Source organism: Capra hircus, chromosome 2, assembly GCF_001704415.2.
Source record: "Capra hircus breed San Clemente chromosome 2, ASM170441v1, whole genome shotgun sequence".
NCBI classification, from domain to species: Eukaryota; Metazoa; Chordata; class Mammalia; order Artiodactyla; family Bovidae; genus Capra; species Capra hircus.
Window position 1 is genome coordinate 128577168 of NC_030809.1, and position 16963 is coordinate 128594130.

The 16963-nt window shown below is 36.5% G+C and overlaps 1 protein-coding gene across 4 annotated transcripts in view; it reads left to right on the forward strand.

Annotated features, from left to right (window-relative positions):
- GULP1 (GULP, engulfment adaptor PTB domain containing 1) overlaps window positions 1-16963 on the forward strand; it is a 330443-nt gene that overhangs the window by 213302 nt on the left and 100178 nt on the right. For all 4 annotated transcript variants that reach the window (XM_018065482.1, XM_018065486.1, XM_018065478.1 and 1 more), the window contains one exon: window positions 6157-6218. In XM_018065482.1, coding sequence (XP_017920971.1) covers window positions 6157-6218 — 62 coding nt within the window. The remainder of the gene's footprint in view (window positions 1-6156; window positions 6219-16963) is intronic.

A 16963-nucleotide genomic window follows, 5' to 3' on the forward strand; every position in this document is an offset into this window, starting at 1 on the left:
GAACCTGGGAGTCAATTCAATATTATTGTGAAAATCAAGCAGAAATGTTAAGAAATCACTTTTTCCAATTATCACACCATGTGACTCCAGAATGAAGTTAGAATAGAACAACCTGCAAACATTGCTAATTAATCTTCTTTGGTTATCAGCCTAATGAAAGTGTGGAGTTGTTTAATATATTTAGTCCAGAAAACATGACAATATATTCTTTGGAAGTTTTATCCTGTGGTGTGAAATTGCAAAAAATAGTGATCTGACTTAAAAAGTTAGTCCTAACTTCACTTTTCATAGCTGTAATACTAAATTTTCTGAACTTACATAGCTTATAGTGATTTAAATTAACTTATCTGTAGGTGTGTGTTTGAATGTACTCTTCACTTTTTATTGAAAACCGTATTAGGATTGATGATAAGTGAATTGAGAACAAAATGAATTTGTTATTAATTTTAAAGTAGAAATTTAAAATAAGTATGAATATATCATAATTATCAGTACAGGAAGAAAGAAACAGCTAGTTGCATGTTATTTCTTAAAGGGCAGGGAAACATGGCATTTGACAAAATATTTCATGATATATTTATAGGAAAGATAGAAAAATTTGATAGTTTTATATAGTTCAGTAGAGTTAAAAAATGTATCTTGCCATTCTAGAAGGAGTTCTTTGGTGATGGGCACTGGGCTCTTTCCTGTTTAACATACTATAAATGAGTTGGGAGAGAATACTTAAATAATGTTACTCAAGTTCTTAGGGGACTGAAAGTAGCAAGAGATAACAGATGTAGTAGGATTATAGGTATATGGGGGGAAAATAATGAGTTAGTTCATAATCTACACTATAAACAATAAAATACTGTTAATTGCCAAACATGGGTTCCAAAAATACAATACTTCTATACTTATTTCTATATTGTTATTATTTAGAAAATGCAGTTAATTGCTGTGTGGGTAAAACATGGCTAAATGTGGCTGTGTAGGTAAAATATGTAGGTAAAACATTCATAGGTAAAAAATAAGTCAAGATTCCAGTTCATTTTCTGATGAATGAATAATGAACTGTCTTGAACCAGGACATAGATCATTCTGTTCTACTCCATGTCCTCAGGCAGCGTGTTCTTGCTTTAAGGGATTGACACATTGTAACATGTCTGGTTGAGAAAGGCTTCAGTGATGACTTGCATGACTTCCATGCAAGTGGAAGCATGGCTGAGAACCCATGGTATGGTCTTGCAATGTTTGAAGACCTTTTATGTTTGAATGCTGTCATTGGGTTATGGAACAAAGTTTAATAAGGATTGGTGTAAATCATAATGTCATAGATTAAATGTAGGAAAAAAATTCCAACAAAATTTTGCCAAAATACAATGGAATTATTCTAAGTATTTTCTTTTTCTTTTCTGAAATGAGAGGTGTTCAAACATTTGGATATGGTTCACAGGATTAATGTATTCAGTAGAGATTAGGTAATTTGAAGAACTTTCAGTCACTTTTCTCTGGTGGCTCAGATGATAAAGCGTCTGTCTACAATGCGGGAGACCTGGGTTCCATCCCTGGGTCGGGAAGATCCCCTGGGGAAGGAAACAGCAATCCACTCCAGTACTATTGCCTGAAAAATCCCATGGACAGAGGAGCCTGGTAGGCTACAGTCCATGGGGGTCACAAAGAGTCGGACACGACTGAGCCACTTCACTTCACTTCAGTCACTTTTCAACCCTAGGAAACTAAGAATTTATTATTTTACTTATTTTTCAGAATAAGGTAAGGCAAATGACATTTATTGTGCTTTATAGCTTGCTTCTGATTTAAAACATATACCAAAAATAAATTCACATTTGTTTTTATCCCCTTTACCTAGGAAAAAAAACGTCTGGAAATAGTTCTCTGAACTATAGAAGTATTTTTAATAAAGTAATAAAAAACCTTACATCACAACTCATCACTTTAAACATGCTGTCATGTTTTTTAAAGATACTTCTAGATCTTCTCTTTTTTTCTACTTTACTCTTCATCTGAAGGTAATTTGGAGTGATTTTTAGTTGAGAAATCCCAGGAGTTGGACAGTAAGATGAGTAAACAGTGACTGTATATTTGTCTTACTTGAAGACGGTAGGAGTACAACTATAAGGAAAATTATTGATATAGAGAATAAAGAAGCAGAGCACTTGTTATTTCCTGTTCAGCTTCATTTTCTTTAAATTTCTTTTGACTTCTCTTATTTTTCAAGTCTAATGATTAAATATCCTTAACAGAAAATTATTGATCAACATTTCACTCGAATTCAGTTGGAACTCAGTGCAGAAATTCTACCTTAAATTAACCAGTCACTTCAAATGCTTTCATTTAATAAAGCTGTTAAAGAAAACTTCTTGGAGCCTGTGCTCCAATTTAAACCAATAGCCCTATCTGTTGAATTTTAATCTGTGATGCAAAGGTGGAATTTTATAAGAGAATTCATACATCTTGACCCTTGGGAACTGTAATTATAGCTCTAGAAAACATATAAGTCAAGTCATCTTTCCAATAACTACTATCAACATATGCTTCATTGTACTCTAAACAAAGAAAGATCATCTTCTGTCATTAAAAACTTATCTTATTTCACATATCCAGTTTACTCAGTTATTACATGTAAACTTACTAAGTCATCTTGGCTCTCAGAAACCCAAGGAAAAGAGATTGTTATCTTAAACTTAAACATAATTTTCTTTTCTTTTTATTAAATCTCCCAATTAGTAATTTGTCTGGTATTCTTTGAATTGGCCAGGCATTTCACTGATTCTCTTTTCAAATGCTTTAATAGTTGTTAGAATGGGTTTTCCAGGTGGAGCTAGTAGTAAAGAACCAGCCTGCCAAAGCATGAGACTTGAGACATAGCTTCAATCCCTGGGTCAGTGGGTTTGATCCCTTAGTTGGAAAGATCCCCTGGAGGAGGGCATGGCAACCCACTCCAGTATTCTTCCCTGGAGAATTCCATGGACAGAGGAGACTGGCAGGCTACAGTCCACAGGGTCTGAAGGAATCAGACACAATTGAATTGACTTAGCATGCACACAGGCAGAAGTGCTCATTGTTCTGAAAAAATCTGAATCTACTAGAATTGCATCATTTTGGACTATTTTGAAGATCTCTGTAAAAATTATCTAACCTCATAATCATAGATTACATTTTAATCGGTGTTTTCTTTCCCTATGTTAGCTCACTTTTTGAATTTTTAAAATCCTATATTCTATTTATATCAAAAATAATTTAATTTAAAAAACAAAACATAGCACATGAATAAATGTGGTTAAATAATTCAACTAGTTATACGTTGTGTTCTTTAACATATGAGTTGATATACTGATGAGTAGGTATAATTGTAGTACAAAGCACTTGAAATTTCAATAATATTTAAATATAATTCGGTAATTTTCTTTTCATGAAAGATTGTATTCAGATCTATCCATCAGTACTTAGTTTTAAATTTAATATATTCAAAATAGGTGCTTTCACTATGTTAAACTCTTATGATATGAGAACAGTGATGTTTCTTGCATCTTTCTAGATGAGCTCTAAATCTAAATACATTTTGAACACCAGATTCATTGGTCCAGTAGTCAAAATGGTTTGACACCTGTCAAATATTTTGAAATGCTGACATTCACTTTTATGTGAATGCTCACCATTAAGTTAGAGATTATATTTTAAAATTTCAAGAAAAGGAAAACATTCTAGAGTATCTATGTTCCTGTTTCTTCAGCAGTTCCCTGTGTCTAATATCTTCTGTGGGTCCATAAAATGACCAGAGCCCATCATCTATACCCTCTCTTCAAGGTCAGCCACATCTATATAAGTTAGTGTATAGGTAGTTCTGTTTTTTTCTTTTTTTAATTTCTTTTGCCAAAGTATAAATTAGAATGATATTAATGACTCATTTTGGAAATCCTTCAGGTTTAATAAGCGCAGTACCTATACGAGAGGTATGAAATGAACACCCATTAAATTGTCTGCACTTGGTGTGTGGGTGTAGATCTTTTGTCATGGTAGCAACTGCAGCTTATCCACTGGTAATTTAATATTGTGATTATTTCAGTCTGTCACCAGTAACAATTGGATATACCCACCCTCTTTTTAGGTTACTGCAATAGGAGACTATAACAAAGGCAGTATCATCAGTTTTCAAATAATAGTGTCTTAAAGGAAAAAGCAATTATCTCTCTGCCTCAGGATTGGAATGAACTATCATATTCAAAGTTTAGTTAGACTTTACATCCTCCTGAGCTATGTTTAGTGTCTTGGAAAAAGAGACATGAAAGTAATTGTTTAAGGGTAAAAAAAGAAATTAGATATATTTTTAGGTTTCCTGAAGGCAAGTCTTTGGTATTTTATTACTTTGATGTACACTATTGTGATTATTTATTTTAATATGCAAGTGAAAGACTATTTGCCACATCTAAGTATAAATTATTCTTGAATCAGTCATATCACTATTCAGTACCAATCATAAAATCTATCATTAAAATGAAAATCCATACAAGAAATAGAAGTTTATACATCAGTGTCAGTATACTAATACTGCTTTTTGAACCATAGGATGTATTGCTTCTCAGGATATTTCACCCAAGTGCAGCTGTCACGTGTCCACTTCAGCAGTCAGAAAGAGCCCTCAATTGCACCATGAGCACAGGATTTTATAGATCCCTCATTTTTGTCTTCAAATATTTTTTGAATATTGCATTGTAACCCATAACATGTTTCATTATATAATGCAGTATCCTTTAAAGGGTTTAAAATAATTAAAATTCCATAAATGTATGCCATTTTCTCTGTCTTCACATTCCCCCAGTTTGATAACATATTAATGGTATTGAACTTACTTCAGTTACCATCCTTTTTAAATGTTCTTAATTGAATGTCAAAAATGCTTTGTTAGTAACCTGATTTTTATTTTAGTGTGTACTTATATAATATTTTTCATGGTAAAAATGTCTTTAAATTTATTCAGTTTATAGTACTGATTGAAAATTTTTGAATTCCCATGAGGAGTAAAATACTCACAAAAATCTACTTAAGAAGACATAATATATTTGAAGTTTGAGAAGTTTTACTACAGACAATTGCAGTTTGTAAAAAACAAACAAACAAATAAATTTGACTTGTGTAAACATTAACATGTTTTGCATTTTTCTTGCTTATATGTTCCACAAAATGTTTGAATGAAAAAATTATTTTTTATTAATGTTAATAATGTATAATACAAATTACTTTAAATATCTTCTATTCTTTTAGTTACTTTTATTTCCATTATTCTACTATGCTCAATCGCCCAGTTGTGTTCAACTCTTTGTAACCCATTGACAACACCCTGCCAGTCTCCTCTGTCCATGGAATTTTTCAAACAAGAATACTAGAGTGGTTGCCAGTTCCTCCTTCAGGGGGATCTTCCCCCTCCAGCGATCACATCCATGTCTCTTGAATTGGCAAGGTGGATTCTTTACTGCTGTGCCACCTGGGAAGCTTCATTACTCTACTGTATTAATTTGAGTTGTGTAATAATTTCAAATTACTGCATTTAAGATTATTTATATCTGAAACACCTGATAGTTGACACTCAATCAATGTTTCTCTAAATCGAGACTAAAAAAACTATCCTAATATTAATTTTTAAGTGAATTTAGCAGATTGATTTATTTGTTTTGTATAAATGTTTAGTTGTTAGTTTAATGTTAAAATGTCCCCTTACAAATTGTCAGTTTTTGATACTAAAGAATAATAGTCATGAGTAAAGAGCAGATTACTATTCATTGAAAAAGTAATTAGCAAAAATACCCTATAATTCATGAGACTATCAAGTGAAAGAAGAAAAACATAGTTATTCACATGATTGATATAATTACTTATAGCCCAACTGGTTTCTAAAAATATATTCTTTAAAAAATTCAGAAATGTTTTATTATTTGAAAACTTATAAAAGGAAAAGATTTTTAACTTAAGGAGAGAATCTTATAATTACTTTGTGGTTATATTGTTCTTATATCTGACTAGCTATTCTTTCTCACTTTAGCAAAACTGTCTTAGGAGTGCTCCCACCCATATCAGACTCTTTATAAATGCTAATGCGTGAATATGACACCCTTAGAACCTATGTTTTAATTTAACATTGTGTATTCTTCATTGCAGACAAAACATGGATGCATACTCCTGAGGCTTTATCAAAACATTACATTCCCTATAATGCAAAGGTAAAATAGTTCATATGGTATTATTGAATCTTATTTTGCTATAGTATTATTGCTAGTTTATGATTGATCTTAGAAAGATTGTTTATGCTTTGATATTTCTTAGTAGATAATCCCTGAAAAATCTTTGCATAAATAAATTTTGTAGCATATAATAAGGGAAGTTGTTTTACTTCCTAAATAAGTAGTCTTTTTATAATTTCTGTTTAAGTCACAAGTGTATTTTCTTCAAATGACTTTGGCTTTTGTTAAAATTATTTGCAGTATCATGGCCTATAAGAAACAAAACAACAAATAAATTCGTTTCCTTTAAAAATACTTAATGTTTCATTACACAGACAAATATAAAACTAGTCTGGAAATGAGCTTCAATTTTAATGAATGCAATTATAACACAAAAAAGGGAGACAAACAAAGCTTAAACTATTGAGAAAACATAGGAAAAGTACATATTTTGTATGAATCTTTTGTTCAAGTCCTGCATTTTAATAGAGAAATAGAAACAATCCATACTCCATGTCTTCAAAGATTTGATTCACTGCTGTTGTTGGAAGACCGTCCAAATGAATGAATGCCATTTACAGAAGGGTCTTTAAAGAAAGATGTTATTTTATAATTAATGAACACAAAACATAGAGTAGATTTCAGAGAAGTCTGTTTAAATTTGGAAGAGACAGAAGTGAATTTTAAAGAGTTGTATTTGGGAATAAGAGAGTGGGCCAGACTTAAGCAACTTCAGAAATGGCAGGGGAGGAAATAGAAAATGGTAAAATTATTTTTATAAACAGTGAACAGTGGATTAGTGGTATATAAAGAGATTAGTTATGAAGAACTATTTCAGGAAAAATTTTCTAAAAAATTACTGAATGGAGAGCTCTATGGGAAACCTCTAGAGCACTGGTCTGAGTCTGAATCAGCAGGAAGCAACATTTAAAAGGCCATCTAGAAGAAATTCTTCTAGAGGGTTGCTCAGCAGTGAGCTTTCTAGCGTGCAGCAACTTTATGTTTTCTGCCTGACTGTGCAGCAAAGAAAATGCTCAAAAAATGCTTTCTCTGTAAAATTAACATACCAGAAATCACTGTGATGCTTATGAATTCCCCTGTAAAGTTAACATGAGGATTGATTGCCATGAATTAGCATGAAAAGTTTACATAACAGCTCAAGAGAAAAAAAAAAAAAGTTAATATTACCCATCTCTTCCACACATATTCCTCATGTTAGCTATTGCTACACTGCATGAAATCCTCATAGAAAAAAATTTAATGTAGAAAACCACTATAACTTTAAAGCCCATGCTCAATTCTTTTTCTGTTATCAATCATAATAAAATTAAATCTTTCATGTGAAACTACCAGACATTATTCACTTTTATAAATGGTTGAAGTTCCTCACTTTAAAAACTAGTTTATAAAGGATTGAAAAATGTTGCTGTAATTAGAGCTATCATTAACTCTTTGCATAATGTGACAATGGCAATCCGCCTGTCTACATGGCTAAGTTGCCTGTGCTGATTCATGAGCCCATAACAATGGTAAGACATCCCGCAAGAAGCAGAGGGCCCAGCAACATCGTCCACACTGGGGTCAGTCAAATGTGGAAGAGCAGGTTGGTTCCATTCCTTCTCATGTGGTCTCCTGAGTGAGATCATGTGGACCGAGTAGCATTAAAAATATTTGAAGAACATTATTTTTTTCTGAATTTTCCTCTCTGTGGCACTTTAAAGATTGATTGTTTAGTAGTTGTATTTGAAAATGTTCTCTGTCTCTTCCTAGAGTAGATGTCACTTGCAAAGCAAATCTATGTCCATAGGAAATACCTTGGGGCAACAGAAGTAAAAAACATAATCTGTAACCAGATTGCCTTGGTTTAATCATGACTCCAAAACTAACTACCTGTGTGCTGCTGCTGAGTCTCTTCAGTCGTGTCCTACTCTGTGTGACCCCACAGACGGCAGCCCACCAGCCTCCCCCATCCTTGGGATTCTCCAGGCAAGAACACTGGAATGGGTTGCCATTTCCTTCTCCAATGAATGAAAGTGAAATATCAAAGTAAAGTCACTCTAGTTTGGGGCAAATTATCTAACCTTACTATGTCTATGGTTACTAATCTGTAAATAAGGATGAGTAATTTTTCAATTAGAATTTTTATAGATATAAAGGTGTTACATGAAGTCTTAAAACAGTATCTGGAAACAAATTACTACTCATAAATGTTCAGTTCAGTTCAGTCGCTCAGTTGTATCCGACTCTTTTCGACCCCATGAATCGCAGCACCCCAGGCCTGCCTGTCCATCACCAACTCCCGGAGTTCACTCAAACTTACGTCCATCGAGTCAGTGACGCCATCCAGCCATTTCATCTTCTGTCATCCCTTTCTCCTCCTGCCCCCAATCCCTCCCAGCATCAGACTCTTTTCCAATGAGTCAACTCTTCGCATGAGGTGGCCAAAGTACTGGAATTTCAGCTTTAGCAGCATTCCTTCCAAAGAACACCCAGGACCGATCTCCTTTAGAGTGGACTGGTTGAATCTCCTTGCAGTCCAAGGGACTCTCAAGAGTCTTCTCCAACACCACAGTTCAAAAGCATCAATTCTTCGGTGATCAGCTTTCTTCACAGTCCAACTCTCACATCCATACACGACCACAGGAAAAACCATAGCCTTGACTAGATGGACCTTTGTTGTCAAAGTAATGTCTCTGCTTTTGAATATGCTATCCAGGTTGATCATAACTTTCCTTCTAAGGCGTAAGCGTCTTTTAATTTCATGGCTGCAATCACCATCTGCAGTGATTTTGGAGCCGAAAAAAATAATATCTGACACTGTTTCCACTGTTTCCCCATCTGCTGCTGCTGCTGCTGCTAAGTCACATCAGTCGTGTCCGACTCTGTGCGACCCCGTAGATGGCAGCCCACCAGGCTCCGCCATCCCTGGGATTCTCCAGGCAAGAACACTGGAGTGGGTTGCCATTGCCTTCTCCAGTTTCCCCATCTATTTCCTGTTAAGTGAGGGGATCAGATGCCATGATCTTAGTTTTCTGAATGTTGAGCTTTAAGCCAACTTTTTCACTTTCCTCTTTCACTTTCATCAAGAGGCCTTTCTGCCATAAGGGTGGTGTCATCTGCATATCTGAGGTTATTGATATTTCTCCCAGCAATCTTGATTCCAGCTTGTGCTTCTTCCAGCCCAGCGTTTCTCATGATGTACTCTGCATATAAGTTAAATAAGCAGGGTGACAATATACAGCCTTGACGTATTCCTTTTCCTATTTGGAACCAGTCTGTTATTCCATGTCCAGTTCTGACTGTTGCTTCCTGACCTGCATATAGGTTTTTCAAGAGGCAGGTCATGTTGTCTTGTATTCCCAGCTCTTTTAGAATTTTCCACAGTTTATTGTGATCCACACAGTCAAAGGCTTTGGCATAGTCAATAAAGCAGAAGTAGATAGTTTTCTGGAACTCTCTTGCTTTTCCGATGATCCAGCAGATGTTGACAATTTGATCTCTGGTTCCTCTGCCTTTTCTAAACCAGCTTGAACACCTGCCTATAAGTAGTACTAAAGACTTTACCAGCTTTAAGTATAAATTTTGAAATAAGAATGAGGAGGGGGAGTTTCTTAACAGAACAATTAATGTTAATAGAAGAGATGATCCACATATAAGTTTAACCTCATGTCCTCATTGAATATGGTGTCTTAATGTGATTTCTGAAACATGCTTAATAACATGGTAAGAGTAATGGAAACATATGGTAAAGTGTAAATATAGATTTATTTGTGCATATGTACTTATTCATTTGAATTGAGCTCCTAATTTATGGCAGGTTCTGACTGAGACAATAGGAACTGATTAGTGAACCAAATAGATAAGATCCTGGCTTCCTGGGACTCACCTATAATAAGCAAAATAATAAGACTTTTTAAAGAGACAGCTAATGAGCAAACAGTGTGTGTATTTTATTGATAGTGTTAGTGTTATTTATTTAGCATACTACATATTATGTAGGAAATACTTACTCATATAAATAATGTAGTATTAACACAGTATTTTATTTATTAATACAGTATGCCAGCCTGTAGTTATTACTATGTAGAAAAGTAAAGCAAAATGTTGAGGGTTGGGAGAAGCGGGAAAGAGGGTGCTGTGTTACATGAAGTAGTCAGGGAAGGTCTCTGAAGAGGGCAGAGGGCTAAGGGAAGTGAGGGAGTGAAGCCTGTGGCTGCATTTGCAGGTCAGCTGTCACAGGCTAGGTAGGACCATGTTTGCCTAGCCAAGGACCAGCCAGGCCCCAGATGGTGGAACTCAGTTGATTATAGAGAAGTAATAGTAAACACATGTGGAGCAGAGCAGGAAGATCAGAGTATGTCCCATAGTTCTTGAGGGCTCAGACCATGCTACCCCCAAATATGCCACTTGATTCGTTTAAAAAGTCACAACACAGGAGGGACACTCTAACCCTTCTTTCTGTCTCCCTGAAAGCACTGAATAAATCTCTGGTGTTAAAGGTAGGTCCTGCCTCCCTGCATTTGAAGGTGGAAGGGCACCCATATTACCAGAGATAGGGGACTTAAATGAGGAGCCTGTATACACCAACCTCGTTACTGCTTTAATAGCACAAGCCCAAATTCTGTTTAGATTCTTCACTAACCGGACACTCTAAACCCAGGTTTCTTTGTCCTGTTAGTAGCTCACAAGTTGATGTTTCTTTTCTAAAAAATATGAAAGTATAAAAGCTGCCTGCTGTGGACACTTCTTAAGTCCGGTTCTATTTTTATGCGACCTCATTGTACATGACTTAAAATATGTTTCTTTTCTCCTATTAATCTGTCTTGTATCAATTCTATTATTAGTCCAGCCACAAGAATTCAAGAAGGGTAGAGGGGGGAGGTTTCCACCTCTCCAGCGTCGATCACTGTAAAATTTGAGAAACACTCAATTTAGCAAGTTTTGAGAGAAAGAGTGACAATAAGTGAAAGAAGCTTTTAACAGAAATTAGCTGTAAGGGGCAAAGGTGAACATGCATCAGGAGTCCAGTGGAGAGGCCCACACAAGGAGAGTGACTGTGGCTTGATGCTGGGCAGGAGCCGAAGGAGAAGAGCAGTAGGCATCTGAGTATAAGACAAAGCTGATAGGCTCTCTAGGTGGATAGTGGATTAGCTTTCTATTTCTGATATTATTAGAACATTTAAGTGTAAATTTAAAGGTAATTTTTGACCACCCTTAAGGAAGACTATGGGACTTCCCTGGTGGCTAAGACAGTAAGGAATCCGCCTGCAATTCAGGAGACCCAGGTTTGATCCCTGAGTCAGGAAGATCTCCTAGAGAAGAGAATGCCTACCCATTCCAGTTATTCTTGTCTGGAGAATTCCATGGACAGAGGAATCCGGCGGACTTCAGTCCATGGCTGCAGTCCATGGGGTCACAAAGGAAGACTGTAGTGTTTTCCATTCCTCCCATCTTTTGGTGAGACTGCTAAACTGTCCTTTCTATAAAAATATGAAATATTGGGAAACGTTTAATGAACTTATTATTCTGTTGGTGTGAGATAGTCATTTCTCACATGAAGAATTGTGATATCATTCATGAAAAACATTTATTTTTTAAATGCTTTATTCTAAAATATATAACTGTCTCCAAAAAGGATGATGTATTTATCTTTTTATGAAATATCTAGCTCTGTCAGAGAATATAAGAAAGCAGTTCTTGAGAGATTATACTACTTTGCACCATGTGGCAGTAAAGAATCAGCATTCCTTGATTATCTGCTTACTGTGTTCCAAGTTCTGAAAGTGAGTGAATCCAAAACAAACAGAAACATGGATCTTGACCTTAAAGCCTTATGACTTACTTGGAGAGAGAGAACAGGCACATGAGACAAAAGGTTTGGAAGAAAACTAAATAAATGATGACCAACACGTAAAACATGAAGGTCAAAGAGAGGTTTTAAAAAGAAAGACTGACACATTTCATTGATTTCTAGCGGTATCATAATTTCATATATGAAGCACACATTGGTACGTTTGACAAGAGAGAAGACTCAGCTGAACTGTGACTCTCTAGATCTTCCTCAGTTAGTGAGTTGTGTAGTTTCTAACCAGGGTTTTTCAATCTTCACAGCCTGATCTCCCTCAGCATTTATAGCCTGTAAGCTCTTGCTTGGCTTAAAAACAAAAACAACAACAACAAAACCAGAGGGAAAACAACAAAGAACAAAAAACCGATGAAATCACAGATACTACAGTGTTTACAACCTGGGTATACTAACGCTGAGTTAGTTGAAAGCCACATCTTAAGTTTGAAAGCCACTTAAGCCACTTAAGTTTGAAACTCCAGCTAAATGTATGCAATAGTCATTGATACGGGGAAATTAAAATCTAGATTTGTGGTATTGGTATGCTCAGATGCAGCCCAATAACTCCATTAATGCTATCAATTTAATAGACACATAGTAGCTGCAGTGACTTGAACAGCCACTTCTCAAACTTTTTTGTTGCTCAGTAGCTAAGCCACGTCTGAAGCTTTGTGACCCCGTGTACTACAGCATGCCAGGCTTCCCTGTCCTTCACCATTTCCAGAGTTTGCTCAAACTCATGTCCATTGGGTCAGTGATGCCATCCAGCCATCTCATCCTCTGTTGCCCCCTCGTCCTTCTGCCCTCCATTTTTCCCAGCATCAGGGTCTTTTCCAATGAGTCAACTCTTTGCATCAGGTGGCAAAGTATTGAAGCTTCAGCTTCAGCATCAGTCCTTCCAATAAATATTCAAGGTTGATTGACTTTAGGATTGACGGCTTTGATCACCTTGCTGTCCAAGGGACTCTCAAGAGTCTTCTCCAACACCACAATTCAAAAGCCATCAATTCTTTGGTTCTCAGCCTTTTTTATGGTCCAACTCTCACATCCATATGTGACAGTTGGAGAAACCATAGCTTTGACTATTTGGACATTTCTGGAAAATGATCTCTCTGCTTTTTAATATACTGTCTAATTTTGTCATAGCTTTTCCTTCAAAGAGCAAGAATCTATTAATTTCATGGCTGCAGTTACCATTTGCAGTGATTTTGGACCCAAGAAAATAAAGTTTGTCACTATTTCCATTTTTCCCACCTACAATGCTAAGATATGTTCAAACTACTTCACAATTGCACTCATCTCACACGCTGGCAAAGCCATGGTCAAAATTCTCCAAGCCAGGCTTCAACAGTACGTGACTGTGAACTTCCAAATGTTCAAGCTGGATTTAGAAAAGGCAGAGGAACCAAATATCAAAGTGCCAACATCCGCTGGATCATCGGAAAAGAGAATTCCAGAAAGACATCTATTTCTGCTTTTATTGACTATGCCAAACCCTTCAACTGTGTGGATCACAACAAACTATGAAAAATTCTTGAAGAGATGGGAATAGCAGACCACCTGACCTGCTTGCTGCGAAATCTGTATGGAGGTCAAGAAGCAACAGTTAGAACTGGACATGGAACAACAGACTGGTTCCAAATCGGGAAAGGAGTATGTCAAGGCTGTATATTGTCACCCTGCTTATTTAACTTATATGCAAGTACATCATGATAAATGCTGGACTGGATGAAGCACAAGCTGGAATCAAGATTGCCGGGGAAAATATCAATAACCTCAGATATGCAGATGACACCATCCTTATGGCAGAAGTGAAGAAGAACTAAAGAGCCTCTTGATGAAAGTGAAAGAGGAGAGTGGAAAAGTTGGCTTAAAACTCAACATTCAGAAAATGAAAATCATGGCATTTTGTCCCATCAATTCATGGCAAATACATGGGAAAACAATGCAAACAGTGACAGACTTTATTATTTGGGGCTCCAAAATCCCTGCAGATGGTGACTGCAGCCATGAAATTAAAAGACGCTTACTCCTTGGAAGAAAAGTTATGACCAACCTAGACAGCGTATTAAAAAGCAGAGACATTACTTTGCCAGCAAACAACTGTCTACTCAAAGCTATGGTTGTTCCAGTAGTCATATGTGGATGTGAGAGTTGGACTATAAAGAAAGCTGAGGACCGAAGAATTGATGCTTTTGATCTGTGGTGCTGGAGAAGACTCTTGAGAGTACTTGGAGAGCAAGGAGATTCAACCAGTCCATCCTACAGGAAATGAGTCCTGAATATTCATTGGAAGGACTGATGTTTAAGCTGAAACTCCAATACTTTGGCCAACTGATGAGAAGAAGTGACTTATTTGCAAAGACCCTGATGCTAGGAATGATTGAAGGCGGGAAGAGAAGTGGATGACAGAGGATGAGATGGTTGGATGGCATCACCAACTTAATGGACATGAATTCGAGTAAGCTCCAGGAGTTGGTGATGGACAGGGAAGCTTGGTGTACTGCAGTCCATGTGGTTTCAAAGTCAGACACAGTTGAGAGACCAAACTGAACTGAACTGATCTGCCATGAGTGATTGGGACTGGATGCTATGATCTTAGTTTTTTGAGTGTTGAGTTTTAAGCCAGCTTTTTCACTCTTCTCTTTTTACCTTCATCAAAAGTCTCTTTAGTTCCTCTTCACTTTCTACCATTAGGGTGGTATCATCTGCATATCTGAAGTTGTTGATATTTCTCTGTGCAATCTAGATTCCAGCTTGTGCTTTATCCAGCCCAGCATTTCACATGATGTACTGTGCATATAAGTTAAATAAGCAGAGTGACAATATACAAGCCTTGATATACTCCTTTCCCAATTTGGAACCTGTCCAATATTCCATGTTTGGTTCTAACTGTTGCTTCTTGACCTGCATACAAGTTTTTCATGAGACAGCTTAGATGGTCTAGTATTCCTGTCTCTATAATTTTCCACAGTTTATTGTGATCCACACAGTCAAAGGCTTTAGAGGATTCAATGAAGTAGAAGCAGATGTTTTTCTGGAACTCTCTTGCTTTTTCTATGATTCAATGGATATTGGCAACTTGATCTCTGGTTCCTCTGCCTTTTCTAAACCCAAGTTGTACATCTGGAAGTTCTTAGTTCATGTACTGCTGAAGCCTAGCTTGAAAGATTTTCAACATTACCTTGTTAGCATGTGAAATGAGTGCAATTGTGTAGTAGTTTGAGCATTCTTTGGCATTGCCCTTCTTTGGGATTAGAATGAAAACTGACCTTTTCCAATCCTATGGTCTTTGCTATTTTCAAATTTGCTGGCATATTGAGTGCAGCACTTTCACAACATCATCTCTTAAGATTTGAAATAGCTCAGGTGGAATTCCATCACTTCCACTAGTTTTGTTTGTAGTAATGCTTCCTAAGGCCCACTTGACTTCACACTCCAGTCAAACTATCTGGGTTCAAATTTCAGCGCCCCCCCCCCAGCTCTTATCTGAATTATGTAACTTTTCTGTCCCTCAGTATTCACATGGACGGGGAAGCCTGGTGGGCTGTAGTCCATGGGGTCGCTAAGAGTCGGACACAACTGAGAGACTTCACTTTCACTTTTCACTTTTATGCATTGGAGGAGATGGCACCCCACTCCAGTGTTCTTGCCTGGAGAATCCCAGGGATGAAGGAACCTGGTGGGCTGCTGTCTATGAGGTCGCACAAAGTCAGACATAACTGACGCAACTTAGCAGCAACAGCATTCTCATTTATAAAATGAAGTTAATAATTGTGCCTACCTTGAGTTATGAGGTTTAAGTGAGTTAACCTATTTTAAAAACCCCTTTTGTCTGTGTCTTAGGTATCAAGAGTTTATTAATATCTTTATTATAAAAACGGTGTTCTGTCAACTCTAGATTTGGAATGGCTGTTATTATCTCTTGAGAATAAATTAGCCTTTGCACTATTATCTGAAAAACAGCCAAATTCTTAGAATACATCTCTAAGCATGTATTCTGAGAGATGAGAATACATCTCCAAGTCCTTAGTTAGAATACATCATCTAATACAGATATCATCTCCTTTTTTACAAAAAAATTGCATCAGAAACAGTGAGAACAGCCAGGGTATGTATAGTGGCTAACCTGAAAATTTCAACTGGGGAAGGAATGGCTATTCCTGCAAACATGGCAGGACATTCAGTGCTGCTGACATTGTAGGTTAATATACAAGAGATGGCTTTGATTGTTATAGAAAATTACCATTGTAATCACACTTTCCTATTTTTCTGAGTTTTCAACAACTGCATTCTGAAATAGGATGTTAATGTGAGGATCATCTGGGTTTTAAATCAAATACAGAAATATAAGGAAGTCCACATCAACCTTTTAAAACTGTTACACATTATTATAAGTAAGATGTTAATGAAAAGAGAATATTAAAACCTTATGTGGTCTAATGAACCATGGTAAAGGAAGGTTTTTAATATAAACTTAATCATTTTACTAATGATTCTCAAATTATTTTTAGTGAATATATGGTAAATAACCCTTCAATGAAGTGTTAATATTGGGTTTTGACTTAGAAGAATATTTGAATCTGAAAAATAAATGGTATTTATAGCAAAGTCAGAAAATAAATAAATAAATAAAAGGCACTTCCTGGTGGTCTGTGGTAAAGAATCCACCCAGCAATGCAGGGGACATGGATTTGATCCCTGGTCTGGGACGATTCCACGTGCCGTGGACCCACTAAGCCCGTGTGCCATAACTGCCGGAGCCTCTGAGCCACGACGACTGAGCCTGCACGCCTAGAGGCCATGCTGTGCAGCCAGGGAGGCTGCTGGGAAGCCAGCAGTGGGAAGCCTGCGCACCACAACTGGAGTAGCCGCTGCTCACTGCAAGAAAGCCCTCACC